At 41.5% G+C, this 22,753-nt stretch overlaps 1 protein-coding gene and 1 pseudogene across 4 annotated transcripts in view; both read left to right on the forward strand.

Moving 5' to 3' along the window:
• The window catches only part of LOC124016488, a 126,431-nt pseudogene extending 124,309 nt beyond the window's left edge, over positions 1–2,122 (forward strand).
• A 2,060-nt stretch (positions 2,123–4,182) lies between these two features.
• LOC124015254 (son of sevenless homolog 1-like) overlaps positions 4,183–22,753 on the forward strand; it is a 75,698-nt gene continuing 57,127 nt past the window's right edge. For 2 of the 4 annotated variants that reach the window (XM_046330360.1, XM_046330362.1), the window contains exons 1-2: positions 4,183–5,259; positions 19,574–19,699. In XM_046330360.1, coding sequence (XP_046186316.1) covers positions 5,173–5,259; positions 19,574–19,699 — 213 coding nt within the window. In that variant the 5' untranslated portion in view covers positions 4,183–5,172. The remainder of the gene's footprint in view (positions 5,260–19,573; positions 19,700–22,753) is intronic. The other 2 variants (XM_046330361.1, XM_046330363.1) reach the window with 1 other exon arrangement.

Below are 22,753 nucleotides of genomic sequence, written 5' to 3' on the forward strand. Positions count from 1 at the left end.
TCAACTGTATCTCCCTCGTTTCTGACTGCAGTCAAATTAATTTTTTAAAACTATGCAAGTAAAAAAAAAAATGTTTAAAAAAAAAAGTTAATCGATTAGTGCCTGTAATAGCTATGGTGGCGTTCCAGATCTTATTTTTTGCAGTCGCATCTCAGAAGGTTAATATATCGTATTTTCATGCAGTTCATGCTATGTTTAACACTTATCGAAGCATTGTGAGATCTGATCGTCTGTGCCATCAAGTCGGTCTGTGGCCATAAAGTGACTTAGTGCTGTTCAGGAGGATGTAACCATATAAAAGGTTCAGATAGAAATATTTTTGGTAGAACAGACATGATTGTCTGTCAGATGGAATAGGGACAGTAATGGGGTCAGCTCTATTAATTTATATCTGCAACATTGAGAACATTTCACATCACTGAATACACCCCTATTGTACCTTTGATTGTAGGGTTGTGGTGCTGGAGAGCAGACCTACAGACAACCGTACAGCGCACAGCAACCTATACATCATGGCTGGACACGAGAACAGTTACTAACCACCATGTGTTCTGGTAACCAGGGTCCTGTTCAGTAGGCACAAAACTTTCTGAAACGAAGTGATACAGGGCTGTACTATCTGAACATTTCCAATAAGAAACCTTAGGTTTCATTGTCAGTGTCAAAACATTTTCCATTGTATGCCTTAATGAACATGGCCCAGGCTTGGTTTCACTTACACTTTAAGAGATTATGAATCTGAATTAAATTCAGTCATTGAAAATTGCAATTAGATTTATTTTTCTGTTCATACATTGGAATTCATGTCCTGATGGGAACAGATTATGACGAGAAGGACATGTCTGACTCTGCAACTCCTTGGTCTCAGATGCAATCGGACCATTCATCAAGCAAGCGACCTTGGATGTGTCCTGTTTTTAAATTAACCTTATGATTTTAATTGAAAGTCAAAATGTATAGTAACACAAACCCACATTCCTGGATATCACACTATTTCAGTATTGACCAACTACTGAGAACATGCAACCTTACCTAACAAGTGCTTGACCAATGTGTTTGTAATTCATGTAAATAGAATATTGAGGTTGTACACTGAGTATGTTATGTAGATTACCATGCTGCATATATTTTGTACAGTTGCCCCCCCAACTTTGAGAGATATAAAGAGTTGTTGGCTAATCATTGTGGGGTACTACTTTTAAGGGCTTGTCAGGCAATATACTTTTACAAAACTTAGTGGTAGGGTGTCAAAGAGAAAAGTGTCCATTTTGGTCATGAGTTGCTTTTTTATATATGTTAGGCTCTTTTTGGTATGAAGCCATATGCAATGTCATTTTATTTTCACACTTCAATTCCTACCCCATAGAAAGTTGTCAAGTCTCAGATATGCACTGGTTGTGAAATTTGCATAGTTGTATGCAATGAAACACTTTATTTATACATTTAAGGTATGGTTAATTTGCACTTACAACACAGTATCTGCATGAGTTCATTAGAATACATCATGCTATTCACTTTAGATGTAAACTTAAGGCATTTAACCAGGCAATGTAAGGTTTAATTTTTACATACACACCAAGCTATTGTTAAAACTGCAGTCAAACTGAAGAGACTCTGGGAAGTTGTAGAATCTCTTTCCTTATGGTGGGCAATGAGTTGAATGTTGCCAAATTGCATTGTTCATATGGTTTGTTATGGTGTTTGGGTGTCATAGTAAGACCTCTACCTCATGCATTTGGGAGTCAGTGAGAATATGTGGGGCCAAATTGAACATGTAACACTAAATGTCCCTTGCTGACTCCATGTAGCCTACACGACTAAAGGTGAGGGTATGATGAAGTACAAGGATCTTCAGACTTGGTTTCTTTCGCGATTGCTTTTGTGTCATGTAAAATAAACGTGCTTAATTGTTTAACTGCCAATATTTGGACATGTTACATATTAAACATTTTAACTCGTGATGGGCTAAATTGATTGACTGATGAGCCATAGGAAACCTGTTTTTTTTTCTCAAATTTTAGATGGTATGATGAAGTATAAGGATCTTCTCACTTGGTTTCTTTTCATGTTGCTTTTGTTTCATGTAAATACTGTAAAATAAAATTGCTTAATGTTGCCTGTACAAATGCCTATATTTGGACATGTTACATATTAAACATTTTAACTCATGATGGGATACATTGATTAACTGATGAACTATAGAAAGCCTTAAGTTTTTCTCTGATATTTTAGTGGGTATACAGTTGAAGTTGGAAGTTTACATACACTTAGGTTGGAGTTATTATAACTTGTTTCTCAACCACTCCACAAATGTCTTGTTATCAAACTATAGTTTTGGTAAGTCAGTTAGGACATCTACTTTGTGCATGACACAAGTACTTTTTCCAAAAATAGTTTACTGATTATTTCACTTATAATTCACTGTATCACAATTCCAGTGGGTCAGAAGTTTACATACACTAAGTTGACTGTGCCTTTAAACAGCTTGGAAAATTCCAGAAAATGATGTCATGGCTTTAGAAGCTTCTGATATGCTAATTGTAAAATGTAAAACGGGTCCTATATCGACATAACCTGAAAGGCCGCTCAGCAGTGAAGAAGCCACTGCTCCAAAACCGCCTTCAAAAAAAGCTAGACTACGGTTTGCAACTGCACACGGGGACAAAGATCATACTTTTTGGAGAAATGTCCTCTGGTCTGATGAAACAAAAATAGAACTGTTTGGCCAGAATGACCATTGTTATGTTTGGAGGAAAAAGGGGGAGGCTTGCAAGCTGAAGAACATCATCCCAACTCTGAAGCAGGGGGGTGGCAGCATCATGTTGTGGGGGTGCTTTGCTGCAGGAGGGACTGGTGCACTTCACAATATAGATGGCATCATGAGGGCGGAAAATTATGTGGATATAGTGAAGCAACATCTCAAGACATCAATCAGGAAGTTAAAGCTTGGTCGCAAATGTGTCTTCCAAATGGACAATGACACCAAGCATACTTCCAAAATTGTGGCAAAATGGCTTAAGGACAACAAAGTCAAGGTAGTGGAGTGGCCATCACAAAGCCCTGACCTCAATCCTATAGAGAATTTGTGGGCAGAACTAAAAAAGGGTGTGTGAGCAAAGAGGCCTACAAACCTGACTCAGTTACACCAGCTCTGTCAGGAGGAATGGGCCAAAATTCACCCAACTTTTTGTGGGAATTTTGTGGAAGGCTACATGAAACGTTTGACCCAAGTTAAACAATGTAAAGGCAATGCTACCAAATACTAATTGAGTGTATGTAAACTTCTGACCCACTGGGAATGTGAATAAATAAATAAAAGATGAAATCATTCTCTCTACTGTTATTCAGACATTTCACATTCTTAAAATAAAGTGGTGATCCTAACTGATCTAAAACAGGGAATTTTTACAAGGATTAAATGTCAGGATTAAATGTTCCTACTTCAACTGTATATTTTTAAGCCTATTAAACCTACAGGAATAATTTCTGACAAGATGTAGATGTGTATTTTGAACATTGGGAATACTTTCTATACCATTAACTGCTCCACACAGTTAGTGGAGGGGTGTCTTTACAAAAAGATAAATGGTTTCCATGATGTTTTCTCTGGGCTCTGTTAGTCAAGTCTGCGACCTCACCGCGTGAGTTAATCTAGCACTTGTTCACATGCATCGTTGGCATGTTTCAAATTTCACAAATACAGTGAAATGCCTTTCTTGCAAACTCAATCCAAAAATGCAATAATCCATAACTGGTTTACAGGGGGGGGGGGGAGAAAGCACACGAGAAATAAGAATAAGAAATACACAAAGTAATTAATACGGTACTATATACAGGAATTATTTTAAATGTTAGTTCCAATACCATATTTACGTGTGCGGGTATACTTGGAGTGATGGGGGTAGATCTGTATAGGGGTAATGTGACTAGGCAACAGGATATAAAATAAACAGAGTAGTAGCAGCTTGTATGTGAGTGGGTGTGTAGAGTCAGTAGAAATGTATGTGCATATTATGTGAGTGAGAAAATGATGGGAGTGTGTGTGTGTGTGTGTTGGGAGTGACAGTGAGTGTTTAAGGCCCCGTGAGTATGCAATGGTTTCAAGTGATCCTCCTCATCAAGCGATCTTTTTCATTCTATCGTTTAAACAAGTATTGCTCTCGGTTTAGCCAGATTAGATCCAGATCTTGGGCAGGCGCGATGATTATCGAAAACAAACCCGAAGTACGTCATTAGCTATCCATTGCGCCTGTGCAATTCTTCTACCAACAACTGCAACCGACCAGTCATAACAATCGTCCAAAGAAATCATTTTGACCAAAGCCTAACTGGTCATTAAAGCCAGCCTGTGCGTGGAATCTTGGTTTTCTCGATAACTTAACAAAAAGCTAAATAGTCTGGAGACATGTTTTGGAAATGATAAATTCATGGAGGATAACACGGAGGATAGTTATCAATATCCACCCTGTCGAAGATTCGGTGAAAATTGGTGATTATGCACCGAAGAGGTTTTTTCCCCAAAAAATATAGGGAATGGTTCAACTGGCCGAAAAGGACGAACAGTATCGCAGTTCCCGAAACGTGAAGTGACACATTAATCCCTAAATTGGATACTAGCTAGCCAGCTACGCCACTGTCCACAGATCATTGATCACTACTGCCAACCATCTTCCGATTCGGATCGATCGGCTATGGCTAGTAACATCACCAGCTCGGCTGCAAACTAGTATGCTAAATTAGCAAGGCTAAAGTTCGTTTGTTGCCATCAACGTCAGTCAGCTCAGAACTTGGAATAATTTCAATTTGACAACGCAACGCAAGCTTGCTAGTTAGCGTTTGAAGTATATTTGGTTTCGTGAATTTGGGCTTTTTTAAAACTCGGTGCCCGAAAGAGCAAGCCTGCTAGTATAGCTCCTTGCTTCGGCAGCTGCAGACGGCTAGCTAGCAGCGATCAACATCTGTACACTGCCGATGCGATGGTCGCATTGTTAACTGTTTTGGTAGAGGAATGCTCATTGGGTGGATATTCTGAGGCAGCGGGCCGCACAGAATATTGCACCTCTCAGTTCCAACCACGGGCGATGCTACATATTGTATTGATGTGAAGAGTGGCCGTGAACACACATCGCTCGCTGGCTGCAAGATAGAGCACGACGACGAACAGCTGAAGCTATGCAAGCGGCCCAGGTTCAGTACGACTTTTTCAGCGAGGAGAACGCACCAAAATGGCGGGGGCTGTTGGTACCCTCCCTGAACAAGGTAGGCTAGGACGTTGGCAGGTGCCAAGCGAACTAACTAGACGGCGAGGGTATGCATAACAAGTAACGTAGCTAGTATTAGCTAGTCAGCTAACGTTAATTAGCTAACTCAAACGGTGTTGTCTTGTAGGAATTGATTTTTTTTGCAATACACATTTGATGATGCCATGTCAAAACACACCATGTTGCCCGTGACACGTGGTTTGTTTGGTCAAATCCCATTTTATTGGCTGCATACACATATTTAGCAGATGTTATTGCGGGTGTAGCGAAATGCTTGTGTGTGCTAATAGTTGTTAGCTGCTCCTCCGCTCATTATTGGGGTGCACCCGTGGGGACTCGATGCTTCTATGTGACAGACACACACACAGCCCTATTTTTGACTTAACTTTTTTTGTGTTTGATTCCCACACCTAAACCCGAACGTCACTAGTTCCCTATGCATTACACCATTCATACACATGTCTCCTTTTATTTGTATCTGCTATCTCAGCGTCACTGCATGCACATCTTGCCCACCGGTGTCAGTTTGAGTGTGGTGGCACTGGCAGCTTCTGTGGGGGAGGACGCTGTCACACTCACAGAACGTTGTCCCCCCTCGGCAAAACGGCATCACTTTTTCCTAAGCTACGGGGTCCATAGCAACGTTCAAACTGGGCCCTCAATTTCAGACAGAATAAATAAACGACTTGCTAGCAGCAACCCTGCATATTGTAGTAGTAATCATCATGAGAAATGCTAGAGTAGTCATGCGTGTCTTTTTATATTGTTGTTGTGATACTCTGCTTGCCTGCTTCCACATGTATTTTTAAAGAGAAATGAGGTTTTGAAACATTACATACTTGGGTCACAGCCCATCAAGATTGATTGCAGCAACCTTTTTCAAGTAGATTCTGACTGTCTCGATATTTTGGGACACCCTCATCTCGTCTCACAAAGGTGCTGGCCATGTTTTGGGAGATTTACCGACTCGCTGCTGAGTGAAATTGATGTTATTGATCAAGCAAATGCATATCAGCCTTCGGGATGGTTTGAAATAACATGTCTGATGTGGGCAAATTTTAGTGACACACCACCTTGGTCTACACAGAGTGAACACTGACTAGAGCCTCTCCAGTTTGCGTATGTTGGCAAATAGAGGCCTATAACTGGCGTGAGGTGATCAGGGTGGGGTTTTTCAGCAAGATGCTGCAAGCAGGGGAATGCCGAGTCAGTGAACTTCACTGCACAGCTCTCAAGTGAGATGTTACAATGACAGTTGAGCAAATTGTAAGAAAATAAAAGATGAGTATTGTTTATGACTAGCATATATTTAGTTGACGACAGCCTCGGCCAAGCCCAAGTAGTTATGCACTGTAAAGTGCTTAGCTAAAACCACTCCAGACTGACTGATTTAGGCCTTAAAAGTATTAGGCCTATATAATGGTAGTGGTCAAGATAAGCAGCCCAATTTACAATGGGAGTTTAACATGAAGGGGTAGGCCCAGCCTAAGCCCCACTATGTGTCATATTGGGCCAGAGGTAGTGATCAGGAGAAGAGAATGATAAGAACTGGGAGAATCAGAACAGTACTGAAACAGTGGGTTAATAATACTGAAACTGAATTCTAGCCTACTGAAAAAAATACATCCTAATGGACCAGCTAGAACTGAATGATTTAATGCTACAGTGTACCATTTGATATGAATCTGGAAATGACCTTTGACATGCCTCGGTTAATCTTTTAGCTAACGCTGCAGAAACCGTACACTGTTCATTATGTTGAGAAGTTGGTCTTATGTGGGAGATTGAATGAACTGTGGAGGAATGCTACAGAGAAACAGTTCAAGTCTTTGCTCGAGTTCCCACTGTTGGACGACGGGTACATGTGGCATCCCAACGAGGGGGGATGGCCTCTGCATTCCTGTTGTGTGTAGACTGGCAAGGGCCGGCAAATGCTAAAGTGCGATGATGCCGTAGCAATGTAACGCGACAGGCATGGCAGGAATGTAGCCCAATGCATGAGGTCAGAGCAAGTCAGCCCTCGCAGAGAGCGGGAGTGAGAGACAACAGAGGGGAGGTTATAGCCCCAGTGGGTCGCATTAAGGAATTTTTTGCGACAAGCTTTTGTCCCCTTCTCCACCAAACCACGCCCCTCGGATCCCTCAAGTGTTGCTTTCCCCGCTCAAGCTGTGTCAACAAGTCTAGGAGAGGTTATGGAAGACTTCAAAAGAGCCCCATGGCAAGACCAGCTTTTCCGCATTGAGCTGTTCAATGTGGACACACCGTCTGTTAACCTTATTGATTTAGCCATTGGCCTCTCGGCTTTAAAAACAAAAAATGGTTACATTTGTCTGGAACGTGCCGGCACAGGGAACTGAGAGGATTCGAAAACGTGCATGCGCTCCAGTGGATGAGCATTGTTCATGTTTCTGCTGTGGAATGAAATGGGGAAATCGGGATTCTTTTGTCATTTAAAAAAAATGTATATTTCTCCTTGGTTCACTGCTCAAGACATTTTGCCCAGCTTTGCCAAAGCCAAAATGCCACGTTTGTCAGCCCTGCCATGAGAGGCTTTGTCAAGAGCAAGCCTTCATTTTAGCCTCCCCACACATTTCCAATGGAGTGAGTTTGCAAAGTCTTTCAAGTTCTCTTTTGGAATTTTTGAACTTAATGCGCAGAGTAATTTGTTCATTTTGTGGGCAAAGTTGTTCAAAACCCCAGCTGTAGTCTGTAGAATATTCCCGAATATTCTCCTAGCCCTGCTAAATATCAATGGACAGAATCTTAAATTGGAGATGGAAAATGTCACACCAACTCAGCCATATGTACTTACAAAGACTTTTCACATTACAATTGCATTTACATCCAAACATGCTGCATCTTGTGCCTCTACTCTTCGACGATAATCAATCAAAGGAATCACTTTAGCATCTGCAATAATCACAATTTTCAAGCGCAGACAATTTTCCATAAACAGTGTGCCCCATTTTCCTCTTCCTGTTGTTACTGTGCTCAGCTTTGTGCGCTGATCAACGTGGGGTAGGAAGCCTGTTCCTGATATTGCACATCTGCTCAGTACCTTCAGCATTCAAATTGTATAATTGCTTGTGTAATATTATGCTTTATTAGTTCAGTAACAACCTATCTGTTTGCTGGGTAATTGTTATCTATGCACAGTTGAAAATAGAGGTCGGACGATTTCAAGTTTTCATAACAATCGGTAATTGGCATATTTGGACGGCGATTATGGCCGATTACATCGCACTCCACCAGGAGACTGCGTGGCAGACTGACCACCTGTTACACGAGTGCAGCAAGGAGCAAAGGTAAGTTGCTAGCAAGCATTAAACTTATAAAAAACAATCAATCTTAACATAATCACTAGTTAACTACACATGGTTGATATTACTAGTTTAACTAACTAGCTTGTCCTGTGTTGCATATAATCAATGCAGAGCCTGTAAATTTAGAATTGAATCACAGCCTACTTCGCCAAACGGGTGATGATTTAACAAAAGCGCATTTGTGAAAAAAGCACAATCGTTGCACCAATGTGGACCTAACCATAAACATCAATGCCTTTCTTGAAATCAATACACAAGTATATTTTTTAAAAACCTGAATTTTTAGTTTAAAAAATGCATGTCAGCAGGCAATATTAACTAGGGAAATTGTGTCACTTCTCTTGCGTTCAGTGCAAGCCGGGTCAGGGTATATGCAGCAGTTTGGGCCACCTGGCTCATTGTCAACTGTGGAGACCATTTCTTCCTAACAAAGACCGTAATTAATTTGCCAGAATTGTACATAATTATGACATTGAAGGTTGTGCAATATTTAGACTTAGTTGCCACCCGTTAGATAAAATATGGAACGGTTCTGTATTTCACTGAAATAATAAACGTGTTGTTTTCAAAATGATAGTTTCCAGATTTGGCCATATTAATCCCCTAAGGCTTGTGTTTTTATTATAATTAAATCTGATTTGATAGAGCAGTCTGACTGAGCAGTGGTAGGTAGCAGCAGGCTCGTAAGCATTCATTCAAACTTTCCTGCATTTTCCAGCAGCTTTTCGCAATGTTTGAAGCACAGTGCTGTATATGACTTCAAGCCTATCAACTCCCAAGATTAGGCTGGCAATACTATAGTGCCCATAAGAACATCCAATATCCAAAGGTATATGAAATACAAATGGTATAGAGAGAGAGAGTCCTACAATTCCTAAAATACCTACAACCTAAAACTTCTTAACTGGGAATATTGAAGACTCATGTTAAAAGGAACCACCAGCTTTCAAATGTTCTCATGTTCTGAGCAAGGAACTTAAACTTTAGCTTTTTTGCATTGCACATATTGCACTTATACTTTCTTCTCCAACACTGTGTTTTTGAAATTGAACAGTGAACACAAATTGAACATGTTTCATTATTTATTTGAGACTAAATAGATTTTATGTATTATATTAACTTAAAATAAATGTTCATTCAGTATTGTTGTAATTGTCATTATTTTACATATCTATATATATATATATATATATCCAAATTAATCGGTATTGGCTTTTTTTTTGCGCTCCAATAATCGGTATCTACGTTGACAAATCATGATCGGTCGACCTCTAGTTGAAAATTGGGAAAAGTAAGCTACCGGCGACGGCTCTCATCTAGATATACCTGCCGAACCGGGCATAAAATAGATTTTATTTTGATTGTTGAGGTTTACCATCAGCAATAGTTTTTGTAGTTTTGCTTTAAACAATCTGTATGGTCATTTTATATATAAAAATGGTAACGTTTGATTTCATAACGAGGACAGCAATCATTTTTGCGAGGCCCACTGCGTGGTCGAAGCAAGAGGGGAAGAAAATGTCACTGTAAAAACTTCAAAATGGTCAACCATTAGATTTTGAGATGGGGTGAAATCCAAAGTATTGCTATATATTCATTGGCTGAAATAGCTAATTCGTAAATGATAAATATTGATACACTACTAGCTCAAACAGTTTGATAAAATGACAAGTTAATTAGTGGGTGGTGGCAATTTTAGAGGGGGGGGGGGCCAAAAACAGGCTCCATTGCCCCACCCCTCAGATCTGATAGTGGTAATGGGGTTGTAAGATGCCTAGTCTCCCTTATTGCTCAGCTCAGGTGCCTACATAGTACACCATAGACAAGCATCCTTTACACACACACACACACATAAATCAAATCAGACAGATCCAGCTCAGGGAGGCCCAGCTTATGAGTTCCATCAGCAGATTTGAATTTAGAATGGAAAATGAATGTGTTTTATACAACAAATGTTAGTGTATCGCATTGAACTGAATTGCATTGATTAATTCTCCAATCGAACTGAATCGTTTCAAACTAAAACGTATCATTCCTGTATGGGAAAGATGCACATCCCTACTATTTGCATGTGGTGCTGTGCAGGCCCACACTGGCTGGGTTCCTGGGAATGAAATTCCTGGCATTGCTTTGAGTTAGTCTAGCATGCAGGAACCAGGGCCTTCTCTCCACCACACCCACCTGCCTGTGATGGGCAGCTCCAGCCTGGATTCCTTCTACTCTTGTCCCCCTTTCTCTGAACCCTTAGCCCCTTCTCACATGATTTACACAGACCTGACCGGTCCTGGACAGGTGAAAGCAATATGGTGCTATTGAAGATCTAGGTTGCAGATTAGGAGATCTGTCTGGTTCCTTCAGTTCTGCTAAGACTCTTGAGAAAAGGGCTATGGGCAAGGGTTGGTGACCGGAATTGAGCTGAGATGGAGGGAGAAGCACCTGGGTACACTGGCTTGGTTGTCATCGGCCAGCTCTGGGACAAGAGTGACACAGGATCATGTCAAGCGGTCATGTGGGGCTAGGGCTCACAAGGCCAACTTGCACATCTGAAGTCAATTCACTTGAGCTTGTATTATCAACAAACTTGATTCACATGATCAGCAGCTTACTCTGGATGTGAGACTCCCATACTACCTTCAAGAACCACACTCAGTCCTCTCATAACTTGGGGTTGGAGAGTTACCTTGGATTTGCAACCAAGGGTTCAATTATACTCTTTACTTGACATTATCTATCAGAGGACCACACTGCTCTAATACACATGTCTGGATGTGAGCACACAGAAAGGCTGGAAGAACCTTTTTAAAACATACAATACATGTTGAGTTGAAGTCCACCGTAGACATTGTTCCTGTGGGGGAGAATTGATTCAGTTGGAATAATGAGCCTTTCTTCCAATTTTTCTGGGAGCTTCCCATAAACCTATCCTCCATATATATATTATCTTGTGTGTGTTCAGATTTAATTTGCAACTCATTTATTCAGATTATTATTACCCTATTACAATGGGTTTTAATAGTTTTCACTTTCTAGTTTATTTCTCATTTGCCTTACGGGGAGGCAGAACAAAGGAAGAAGACTAAAACGGTCTAAAGAATTGCAGCATGCAATGTATTCAAGCAGAGCTTTCTTGTCAATCGCCCTGTTTTTTTCCCCATCAGCAGTCATCTCAGGACCTCCTGTTAGACCTTGATCTTTCCCCACTCAAAACACACTTCTGAAAGCACCTACGTGTATGCCCGCGACAGATTAATAACTCTGCATTCCCGACGTGAGGTGAGAAAGCTAGGTAGGTGTGTGTCAGTGGTCGTTGCAGTGTAAGATGAGGGAGGATGATCTTTGTTTATGAGCATTGTCTTCTTTCTATTACAGCATATTGGATGACTCATTCATGTTCCATTCACCCAGCTCAATGTAACATCAATAGTTTTAGGCTACTATATGATACTCAAATTTTCCCTGTACCCGTCATGAGGTTGCTACAACCTAACCTATGAATGAAAGTTTACAACGTAGGTGCACCGGTAGAGAGAATTTTGAGTAATCAAGGTGAGACAGTGACTCATTCAGTACCACCTTACACACTCTTGCCTGCATGTAGCTAATCTAGGGTATAATCATTAGTCCAACAGCTACAAATGAGTTTCTATTGTACAAATTCAGGTATGTTTATTATTAAATGTTTTTCAACAGAATCGGCGGGAAGAATACACCCCTGATCACACGCAGACACAGTTCATTTTCATAGCAGCCACATAAAAACAGCATGCTCACTTTGCTCGTTGTGTATATAATTCCTTCTTGCAACTATCTACGCGCTTTCCTCCTATCGCCGTTCCCGTCAATTGTGGACTTCAGTGCACAACACATCAGCTGTCTGACCAGGCAAAATAATCTTTCCAAGCCAAACCTTCATATCTTGACCGCTGGCCGCTATACACAGCCTACATCGTTGTCCCGTCATAGTCAATATAGCTACTAGAACTAACGTGTTAGTAAACCGGCTGCAATAACGCAGTACAGGGTACGGTCAGAAAGCAGTTTAGCATTTACACCGGAGGGACCCGGTGGCAATAAATTAATAAAACCAAAAGCTTACCTTGACTTGGAAGAGTTCCAGTGTTGGATAGCCAACTAGCTAACATGGCATCCCTCTGTTTTTAAGAAGGCTAAACTAGATAGCTGCGTTCGATAGCTAAGTGAAAGTTTAAAAAAACACAACCATATATCTCACTCTCGCTTCTCCTTAATTTTGGAAGAAAACTGTCTTTCTCACTCTGAGTCAACTACTCACCACATTTTATGCAGTGCTAGCTAGCTGTAGCTTATGCTTTCAGTACTAAAGCCATTCTCTGATTCTTTCTTTGGGTGGACAACCATGTCAGTTCATGCTGCAAGAGCTCTGATGGGTTGGAGGACGCCCTCAGGAAGTTGTCATAATTACTGGGTAAGTTACTGTACTGAAGTCAATGTACCCAGAGGAGGACAAAAGCCAGCTGTCCTCCAGCTACACTGTGGTGCTACCCTACAGAGTGCTGCTGAGGCTACTGTAGACCTTCATTGCAAAACAGTGTGTTTTAATCAATTGTTTGGTGACGTGAATATACACTGCTCAAAAAAAATAAAGGGAACACTTAAACAACACAATGTAACTCCAAGTCAATCACACTTCTGTGAAATCAAACTGTCCACTTAGGAAGCAACACTTGATTGACAATTAATTTCACATGCTGCTGTGCAAATGGAATAGACAACAGGTGGAAATTATAGGCAATTAGCAAGACACCCCCAATAAAGGAGTGGTTCTGCAGGTGATAACCATAGACCACTTCTCAGTTCCTATGCTTCCTGGCTGATGTTTTGGTAACTTTTGAATGCTGGCGGTGCTTTCACTCTAGTGGTAGCATGAGACGGAGTCTACAACCCACACAAGTGGCTCAGGTAGTGCAGCTCATCCAGGATGGGACATCAATGCGAGCTGTGGCAAGAAGGTTTGCTGTGTCTGTCAGCGTAGTGTCCAGAGCATGGAGGCGCTACCAGGAGACAGGCCAGTACATCAGGAGATGTGGAGGAGGCCGTAGGAGGGCAACAACCCGGCAGCAGGACCGCTACCTCCACCTTTGTGCAAGGAGGAGCAGGAGGAGCACTGCCAGAGCCCTGCAGGCCACAAATGTGCATGTGTCTGCTCAAACGGTCAGAAAAAGACTCCATGAGGGTGGTATGAGGGCCCGACGTCCACAGGTTGGGGTTGTGCTTTACAGTCCAACGCCGTGCAGGACGTTTGGCATTTGCCAGAGAACACCAAGATTGGCAAATTTGCCACTGGCGCCCTGTGCTCTTCACAGATGAAAGCAGCTTCACACTGAGCACATGTGACAGACGTGGAGAATGTTCTGCTGTCTGCAACATCCTCCAGCATGACGGTTTAGCGATGGGTCAGTCATGGTGTGGGGTGGCATTTCTTTGGGGGGGCCTCCATGTGCTTGCCAGAGGTAGCCTGACTGCCATTAGGTACCGAGATGAGATCCTCAGACCTCTTGTGAGACCATATGCTGGTGCAGTTGGCCCTGGGTTCCTCCTAATGCAAGACAATGCTACACCTCATTTGGCTGAAGTGTGTCAGCAGTTCCTGCACGAGGAAGGCATTGATGCTATGGACTTGCCCGCCCGTTCCCCAGACCTGAATCCAATTGAGCACATCTGGGACATCATGTCTCGCTCCATCCACCAACTCCATGTTGCACCACAGACTGTCCAGGAGTTGGCGGATGCTTTAGTCCAGGTCTGGGAGGAGATCCCTCAGGAGACCATCCACCACCTCACCAGGAGCATGCCCAGGCGTTGTAGGGAGGTCATACAGGCACGTGGAGGCCACACTCACTACTGAGCCTCATTTTGACTTGTTTTAAGGACATTACATCAAAGTTGGATCAGCCTGTAGTGTGGTTTTCCACTTTAATTTTGAGTGTGACTCCAAATCCAGACCTCCATGGGTTGATAAATTTGATTTCCATTGATAATTTTTGTTGTCAGCACATTAAACTATGTAAAGAAAAAAGTATTTAATAAGAATATTTCATTCATTCAGATCTAGGATGTGTTATTTTAGTGTTCCCTTTTATTTTTTTTGAGCAGTGTATTTATAGTTTTAACTTAAAAATAGCTTTTTTTATGTTTCACCATTTCTATTAAATTCACTGAGGAGGATGGTCCTCCCCTTCCTTTGAGTAGCCTCCACTGTGTGTAATGGAGGCATGTTGATCTTTTACATTCAGGCTTTTATCACTGCCACCTCTTAAGAGAGAGGGATACCTCTCTTACTCCATCCTCAGTTCCTCAGCCCACTCTGTCTCAAACTCCCTCTCTCGCTTACTCTCTCCCATTTAACTCTCTGTCCCTTTCTGCCTCTGAAGTGCTGCCAAGTTGAGTCGAGACCATGCCCGCTCTAAGAGGAGGGAAGTAGAGACGCTCAACTTGCTTAGTCATGCTCTGATAGGATGCCTTGGCTAGCGATGCGAACTGACGAGACGGTGTCAGTGCTGTGTTCTCATCATGCTGTCGTCGCTGGGCTCAGTCAGTTACCAGTGACCGCTTTAGAGGCAGTAGTCCCACTCCACGGGCTTCAACCCGCAAACGTATGCTTATTCCCGCCTAAACTAAAGTAGCCTAATTGTATACTTTTTCCCCTAATGTATTTGACCCATTACCAGCCATAGTGAAGATTGAAGTCTTGTACCAACTCAATGGTGGATGATGGTTTGGAGATGTAGGACCAAAAGGTAATGTGAGCAATGTGTCTTTATGGTTATGTTCTTAGCGACTGCGATAAACCTTCATCACTGGTCATCTCTTTTTCTAGCCATGTTTGTCACTGTTTGAATAACTGCATGAAGTGGGCAGAAGTTCGGCAGTAAGTCGACACAAAATTAGTTTGGGCAAATGAGCACTTAAATAGCAATTTCATGCTTGAAAAATATGAATTGACTTGGAAAATGGCTTTCATCAATATTCATGTAGCCTATATCTAGTGTTTGATTTTAAAGCCAACCATGGGCTGTGTTTAAGGAGTTTGGGTCTATGTTATGATGGGCGTGTTCTTCAAGAACTCCTCATGTAGGTCTTTCTATACATTAACTTGTGACTGTTATGATTGAGTGCACTTGACTGGAATGCACATAGGCCTATCCAGAGTAAGAATGTATTTGAGTAGGCTAGATACTGGTGAACACGGCACTCAGAATTTGCATCAGTTAGGCCTAATACTAGTCGGCTGAATTGCTATTTGCAAATGCATATCTAGAGTGCAGCTCTAAAGGGGAGCCACACTACAAGTCTATTTGTCTTTTTTGTTCTTAACATTATATTCGACCGCATGCTATCCAACCAAAAGTATCTCAGAGTGTGAAGTCTAGCCTACTTTCAGCAAAATGTTGACTATTGTATTCTGTCTGTTTTTGAGTGGTCCAAATGACAAATCTAACTTTTTTTAAATATTTTTTTTCTTCCCACAAAGGGTATTTTCACACACAGTCCATTTTTTAACATGAACTCCGGGGAAAAAAAGGAAAATAACTCTTCTCTTTGTATTCACACTGCCCTCGCCTTTGATTGAGGACTCAACTCTTTTGCCAGTTCACTTCACCTATTTTGTGTTCCGAGTCCTCTTTGTACTCACATTTTCTATGTTTAGAAAGGATCCAAGAGCTTTTTCCAGCATTTCCTCAATGCACTCTGGGTTTTTACAATGTGCAGGACAAGCCATTCCATCTGAATTTATCGGACAGCTAGATTGGAAAGCTTAGAGATTCAGACACATTTTCGGAATGTTCAGGTCAGCAGAACTTTGACCATTGACCTCTATGGTACATAGCAGCAGTAGTGGAAAAAGTACTCAATTGTCATACTTGAGTAAAAGTTTAAAAAACACAAGTAAAAGTCAGTGACCCAGTAAAATACTACTTGAGTAATTAAAAATATATATATACATAATTATCAAAAGGAAATGTAATTGTTAAAATGTACTTGTATTACAAATAAAATCATGAATAATTTAAAATTCCTTATAAAGAAAACCAGACGGCACCATTTAAAAAAAACATTATTTTGTTTACTTACGGACAGCCAGGAGCACACTCCAACATCCATAATTTACAAACAAAGCATGTGTGTTTAGTGAGTCCGCAAGATCAGAGACAGTAGGTAGGTAGATGTGTTTGAGATCTGAAAGTCATATTCCTATTAACTTCCAGTGAAATGAGTGCGACTTTGTCATAGTGCTGCGTCATATCTGTCGGATTCTGCCTGCTTGAACACCAATAACTCCGATACACATTAAATCACCCAAGGGTATCGGTAGAACATCATTCAGAGATGCACAAAAACAGTATAACATTCAATCGGTGAACCTTTTAAGTATTTTACACTAATGACTACATACATTTTGGAAGCTAATAGATTACAATGGTCTAATATTTTAACAAAATACAATCAGAAGATACTATTTACATGTCAATACTATTGGTAACAGAATGCCAGTAAACATGCCAGTAAAGGGACAAAGTGGAGTCGCAATTCAACAGCTCAGACACGAGACATACGTTGCAGGGTCTACAGAAAATTACGGAATACAAAAAGAGAACCAGCCAAGTCAAGGACACCGTCACTCTTCCAAACAAACTAAACACCTTCTCTGCCCGCTTTGAGGATAATATGGTCCACCCACACAGACAGTGTGGCGAAGATGGCGCAACAGCACCTCTTCAACCTCAGGAAGCTGAAGAAATGTGGCTTGTCACCCAAAACCCTGACAAACTTTTTTTTTTAGATGCACAATCGAGAGCACCCTTTCAGGCTGTATCACAGCCTGGTACGGCAACTGCACCACCCGCAACCACAGGGCTCTCCAGGGGGGAGTGTGGTCTGCACAACGTATCACCGGGGGCAAACTACCTGCCCTCCATGATAACTACAGCACCTGATGTCACAGGAAGGCCAAAAAGATCATCAAGGACAACAACCACCCGAGCCACTGCCTGTTCACACCGCTTACCATCCAGAAGGCGAGGTCAGTACAGGTGCATCAAAGCTGAGACCGAGAGACTGGAAAAACAGCTTCTATCTCAAGGCCGTCAGACTGCTAAACAGCAATCACTAACTCCGAGAGGCTGCTGCCTACATGGAGACTCAATCACTGGCTACTTTAATAAATGGATCACGAGTCACTTTACACAATGCCACTTTTAAATAATGCCAAATTAATAATGTTTAAATATCTTACATTACTTATCATATGTATATACTGAATTTTATACCATCTATTGCACCTTGCCTATGCCGCTTGGCCATCGCTCATCCATATATTTTTTGTACATATTCTCATTCATCCCTTTTTGATTTGTGTGTATTCTGTAGTTGTTGGGGTATTGTTAGATATTACTGCACTGTCGGAACTAGAAGCACAAGCATTTCGCTACACTCGCATTATCATCTGTTAACCATGTGTATGTTACCAATAAAATGTTATTTTATTTAATCTCAACAAAACCTCCACACATTTTGGAATTTCTGTGCATCCTGTGCAACAATCGCTAATCAGTTTCCAAACAGGCACTTAGTTTTTTTTATGTAAACCTGCACATCTTCTGTAACACTTGACTTTACTCCCTGTGCCATAACATGTTATGACACGGTCAAAACCATGTCATATCTCATAACAGCTGATATAACTTGTCATAATATAACATAATATGGTCATAACACTGTCATGACTCATATATTTACACCTGTTGTGACATCTATTGTGTTATTTTATGGCTTTTTATAAAACCTACTTAAGTGTCAACCCAATTTTATCCAAATAAGTTTTTTCTCTGTGAAGAAGTTTCCGTTCCACTCCTATGTATGTGTCATAACAGCCATAAAATAACGCCATGATATGGTTATGACTGTGTAACAACGTGTTATGACCGTGTAACAATTTTTATTTTACCTTTATTTTACTAGGCAAGTCAGTTATGAACAAATTCTTATTTTCAATGATGGCCTAGGAACAGTGGGTTAACTGCCTGTTCAGGGGCAGAACGACAGATTTTGTACCTTGTCAGCTCGGGGATTTAACTTGCAACCTTTCGGTTACTAGTCCAATGCTCTAACCACTAGGCTACCCTGCCGCTGGGTGTCAAGTAGTGTTACCTCATCTTCTCTCTTTTGTGGCACCAATGTGAGGGCTTATGGCAGAGGAAACACTGTTGCAGTAGTCTAGTGTGTGGTGCGGAAATTCAAGCAAACCGAATTTGGACCACCTCTCACAATGGTCTCAATTTGGTTTGCTTTTGGGGCTCTTTTAAGGGGTCTGAGGTCTTTTAGAGTGTTCATACTGTACAAAAAAATGAAGCGAACTGCACTGAGTTCACACAAATTGACTGAAAAGGGACTAAGTGTGAAAACACTCTAACTATAATACACTAGAAAATGTCTTTCCAGTTGCTACTCAAGGTTTTTAACAGTTTGATTGTTTTTAAAAAACATAGACGTCACTTCAACGTCTGGTTTAGATTGACATTTTATTGAGTTGTCAACTAACGTGTAATCAACAAACATTTGAACTGTGTCATTGGATTTAGGTTCAAAATTGGGTGGAAAAATTACAAAATGTCTCAATTCCTATATGTTGATGACTTTTTGCAAATTCAATCAGTTTTCCACGTTGATTCTATTCCATGGAAACACCATTGAGTCAACAGTTTGGGCCCAGCGGCAATCTATGCTTAACTAGTAGCCTAGCCTCATCTCTCTTAGTTTCTGTGTAAAGGTGCTGAGCCAGATGCACCCCAAGCTTTTTAACAGTTTATAAAAAATATATATGATAATCAACTCAACCTATACTGAACTCATACATGTTTACCACATTCTACCGATCCAACCTTTTTTAACAGTTGATTTTTATTTTTTTATTAACTCATACTGAACTAATGCACATCTCTGTCTCTGAAGGTGCTGAGCCAGGTGCATCCCAAGCTGTCGTCCCAGGAGGATGCGCTGCAGTACATCGAGGAGCTGATCTTGCTGCTGCTCAGCATGCTCTGCCAGGCACAGCCACGCAGTGTGCAGGACGTGGAGGTGAAGATCTCCGTCAATAGCGCAACAGACCTAAAACCTTGTTGACCCCTTTTTTACAGAGGGGGTTTTGTATACTTCCAAAGCAATAAAGGTCCAATACATAGAGAAAAAGGGAATGTGTGCGTGTTGTTTTGCCTTCAAATGTGATATTTTACTAAAGCTTAGGCCCAGGTGATAAAATCACAACATTTCAATCACAATTAAGTTGAATCGTTGTGATTGTGTTGTCTAAGCTGTATTAAAAGATCCCGTTTGGGAGCAGAAAAAGAGTGAGCAGACCTTCCCTTTCAGAATCCCTCAGGGCATCAACAACAGATGTGGCGAGGTAGAAGTTGCCTCTAAATCACAGGTCTAGGAGCAGACTACTGTTCCCCTGATCCTCTCACTTTAGCCTATGGTCTAGGAAATAAACTGACCCTTGACCAGTGGTTAGGTGCTACTTCTACTTAAAGGGGCAATCAGCAGTTGCTGCACTGAACAAAAATATAAACGCAACATGTAAAGTGTTGGTCGCATGTTTCATGAGCTAAAATAAAAGATCCCAGACATCTTCCATATGCACAAAAAGCATATTTCTCTCATTCTGTGCACAAATTTGTTTTACATCCCTGTTCGTGAGCATTTCTCCTTTGTCAAGATAATCTATCCACCTAACAGGTGAGGCATATCAAGAAGCTAAACAGCATGATCTTTACACAGGTTCACCTTGTGCTGGGGACAATAAAAGGCCACTCTAAAATGTGTAATTATGTCACACAATACAATTCCATAGATGTTTTGAGGGAGTGTACAATTGGCATTCTAACTGCAGGAATGTCCACCTGAGCTCTTGCCAGAGAATTGCATGTTAATTTCCTCTACCATAAGCCACCACCGATGTCGTTTTAGAGTATTTGGCAGTACATCCAACCGGCCTCAGAACCGCAGACCACGTGTAACCACTCCAGCCCAGGACCTACACATCTGGCTTCTTCACCTCCGGGATGGTCTGAGACCAGCCACCCGCACAGCTGATGAAACTTTGGGTTTGCACAACCCAGAGTATTTCTGCACATACTGTCAGAAACCATCTCAGGGATGCTCATCTGCGTGGTTGCCGTCTTAACCAGGGTCTTTACCTGACTGCAGTTTGGTGTCGTTACCAACTTTAGTGGGCAAATGCTCACCTTCAAAGGCCGCTGGCATGCCAGAGAAGTGTGCTCTTCATGGATGAATACCAGTTTCAACTGTATCAGGCAGATGACAGACAGCCTCTGTGGCGTTGTGTAGGCATGTGGTTTACTAATGTCAACTTTGAACCTAGTGCCCCATGGTGGGAGTGGGGTCATGGTATGGGCAGGCATAAGCTACGGACAATGAACCCAATTGCATTTTATCTATAGCAAATTGAATGCACAGATACTGTGACGAGATCCTGAGGCCCATTTGTTAAATCAAATTCAATTTTTCACATGCGCTGAATACAATTTATTGTGAAATTCTTACAAGCCCATATACACAATAAAATAACAATAACAAGGCTATATACATGGGGTAACGGTACCAAGTCAATGTGCAGGGCTACAGGTTAGTCGAGGTAATTTGTACATGTAGGTAGGGGTAAAGTGAATAGTCCGCATGGCCATTTGAATTTGATTAGTTGTTCAGCGGTCTTATGCCTTGGGGTTAGAAGCTGTTAAGGAGCCTTTTGGACCTAGACTTGGCGCGTTGGTACCACTTGCTGGGCAGTAGCAGAGCGACCGGTCAGGATGCTCTCGGTGGCGCAATTGTAGAACTTTTGTGTCGTCAGCAAACTTACTGATGGTGCTTGGCCACGCAGTTGTGGGTGAACAGGGAGTGCAGGAGGCGACAAATGTGGTAAGGGTTTTGGGACTAAAGTGGTCAAGGTAGCCCTTGAGGGGCCCTGTGTTGAGGATCAACGTGGCAGATGTGTTGTTGCCTACCCTTACCACCTGGGGGTGGCCCATCGAGGATCCAGTTGCAGTTGGTGTTTTGTCCCAGGGTCCTTAGTTTATTTTAGTGATGAGCTTTGTGTGCACTGTGGTATTGAACACGGGGGTTGTAGTCAATGAACAGCATTCTCACATAGGTGTTCCTTTTGTCCATGTGGGAAAGGGCAGTGTGGAGTGCTTTCATTATGATAATCCACGGCACCTTGTTGTAAGGATCTGAACACAATTTCTGGAAGCTGAACATGTCCCAGGTCTTCCATGGCCTGAATACAATACATGTCACCCATTGAGCATGTTTGGGATGCTCTGGATCAACGTGTACGACAGTGTGTTCCAGTTCCTGCCAATATCCAGCAACTTCACACAACCATTGCAGAGGAGAGGGACATCATTCCATAGGCCACAGTCAGCAGCCTAATAAACTCTATGCGAAGGAGATGTTGCGCTGCATGACACAAATGGTGGTCACATCAGATACTAACTGGTTTTCTGATCCATGCCCCTACCTTTTTTTTAAGGCATCTTTGACCAACATGCATATCAGTCATGTGAACTCTATAGATTAGGGCCTAATTCACTTATTTCAATTGGCTGATTTCCTTTTATTAACTGTGACTCAATAAAATCTTTGAAATTGTCGAATGTTGCGTTTTTATATTTTTGTTCAGTATACATACATTTTTGAAGAATAACTTATAAATGCCTCATGAGCTTACTTCAACTGTCATTCCCTATCAGAACCCAAAATATAAGCTTTTTACTCCAATGTTTGTAAACAAGCACTATATAGCCTCAAAACATGGTTAAAACTATAATTTAGAAATAATGTATGGCCAGTCCTTGCATCCATACCTCTGTCTATGAATTTGAGTGGTTACATTTCTCTAGCCCCATCCCTCAGCTTTTTACCAAACTGGGGCAGGGAGTCCGCTTTGTTATTGTTTCAACTGCTGATTGCTGATTTTAATGTGGCTCACAGCGTATCATAGCATTTAGCTTAATTTTATTTGGTAGCAGACACTTTTTATTGACAGCTGGTTAAGTCACGGTTTCAGTAAAAGAGGATGTTGATTTATGTCCCCAACCAAAAAGGGGAAATTAT

This window comes from Oncorhynchus gorbuscha, linkage group LG26 (assembly GCF_021184085.1).
Source record: "Oncorhynchus gorbuscha isolate QuinsamMale2020 ecotype Even-year linkage group LG26, OgorEven_v1.0, whole genome shotgun sequence".
In the NCBI taxonomy this organism is placed as follows: Eukaryota; Metazoa; Chordata; class Actinopteri; order Salmoniformes; family Salmonidae; genus Oncorhynchus; species Oncorhynchus gorbuscha.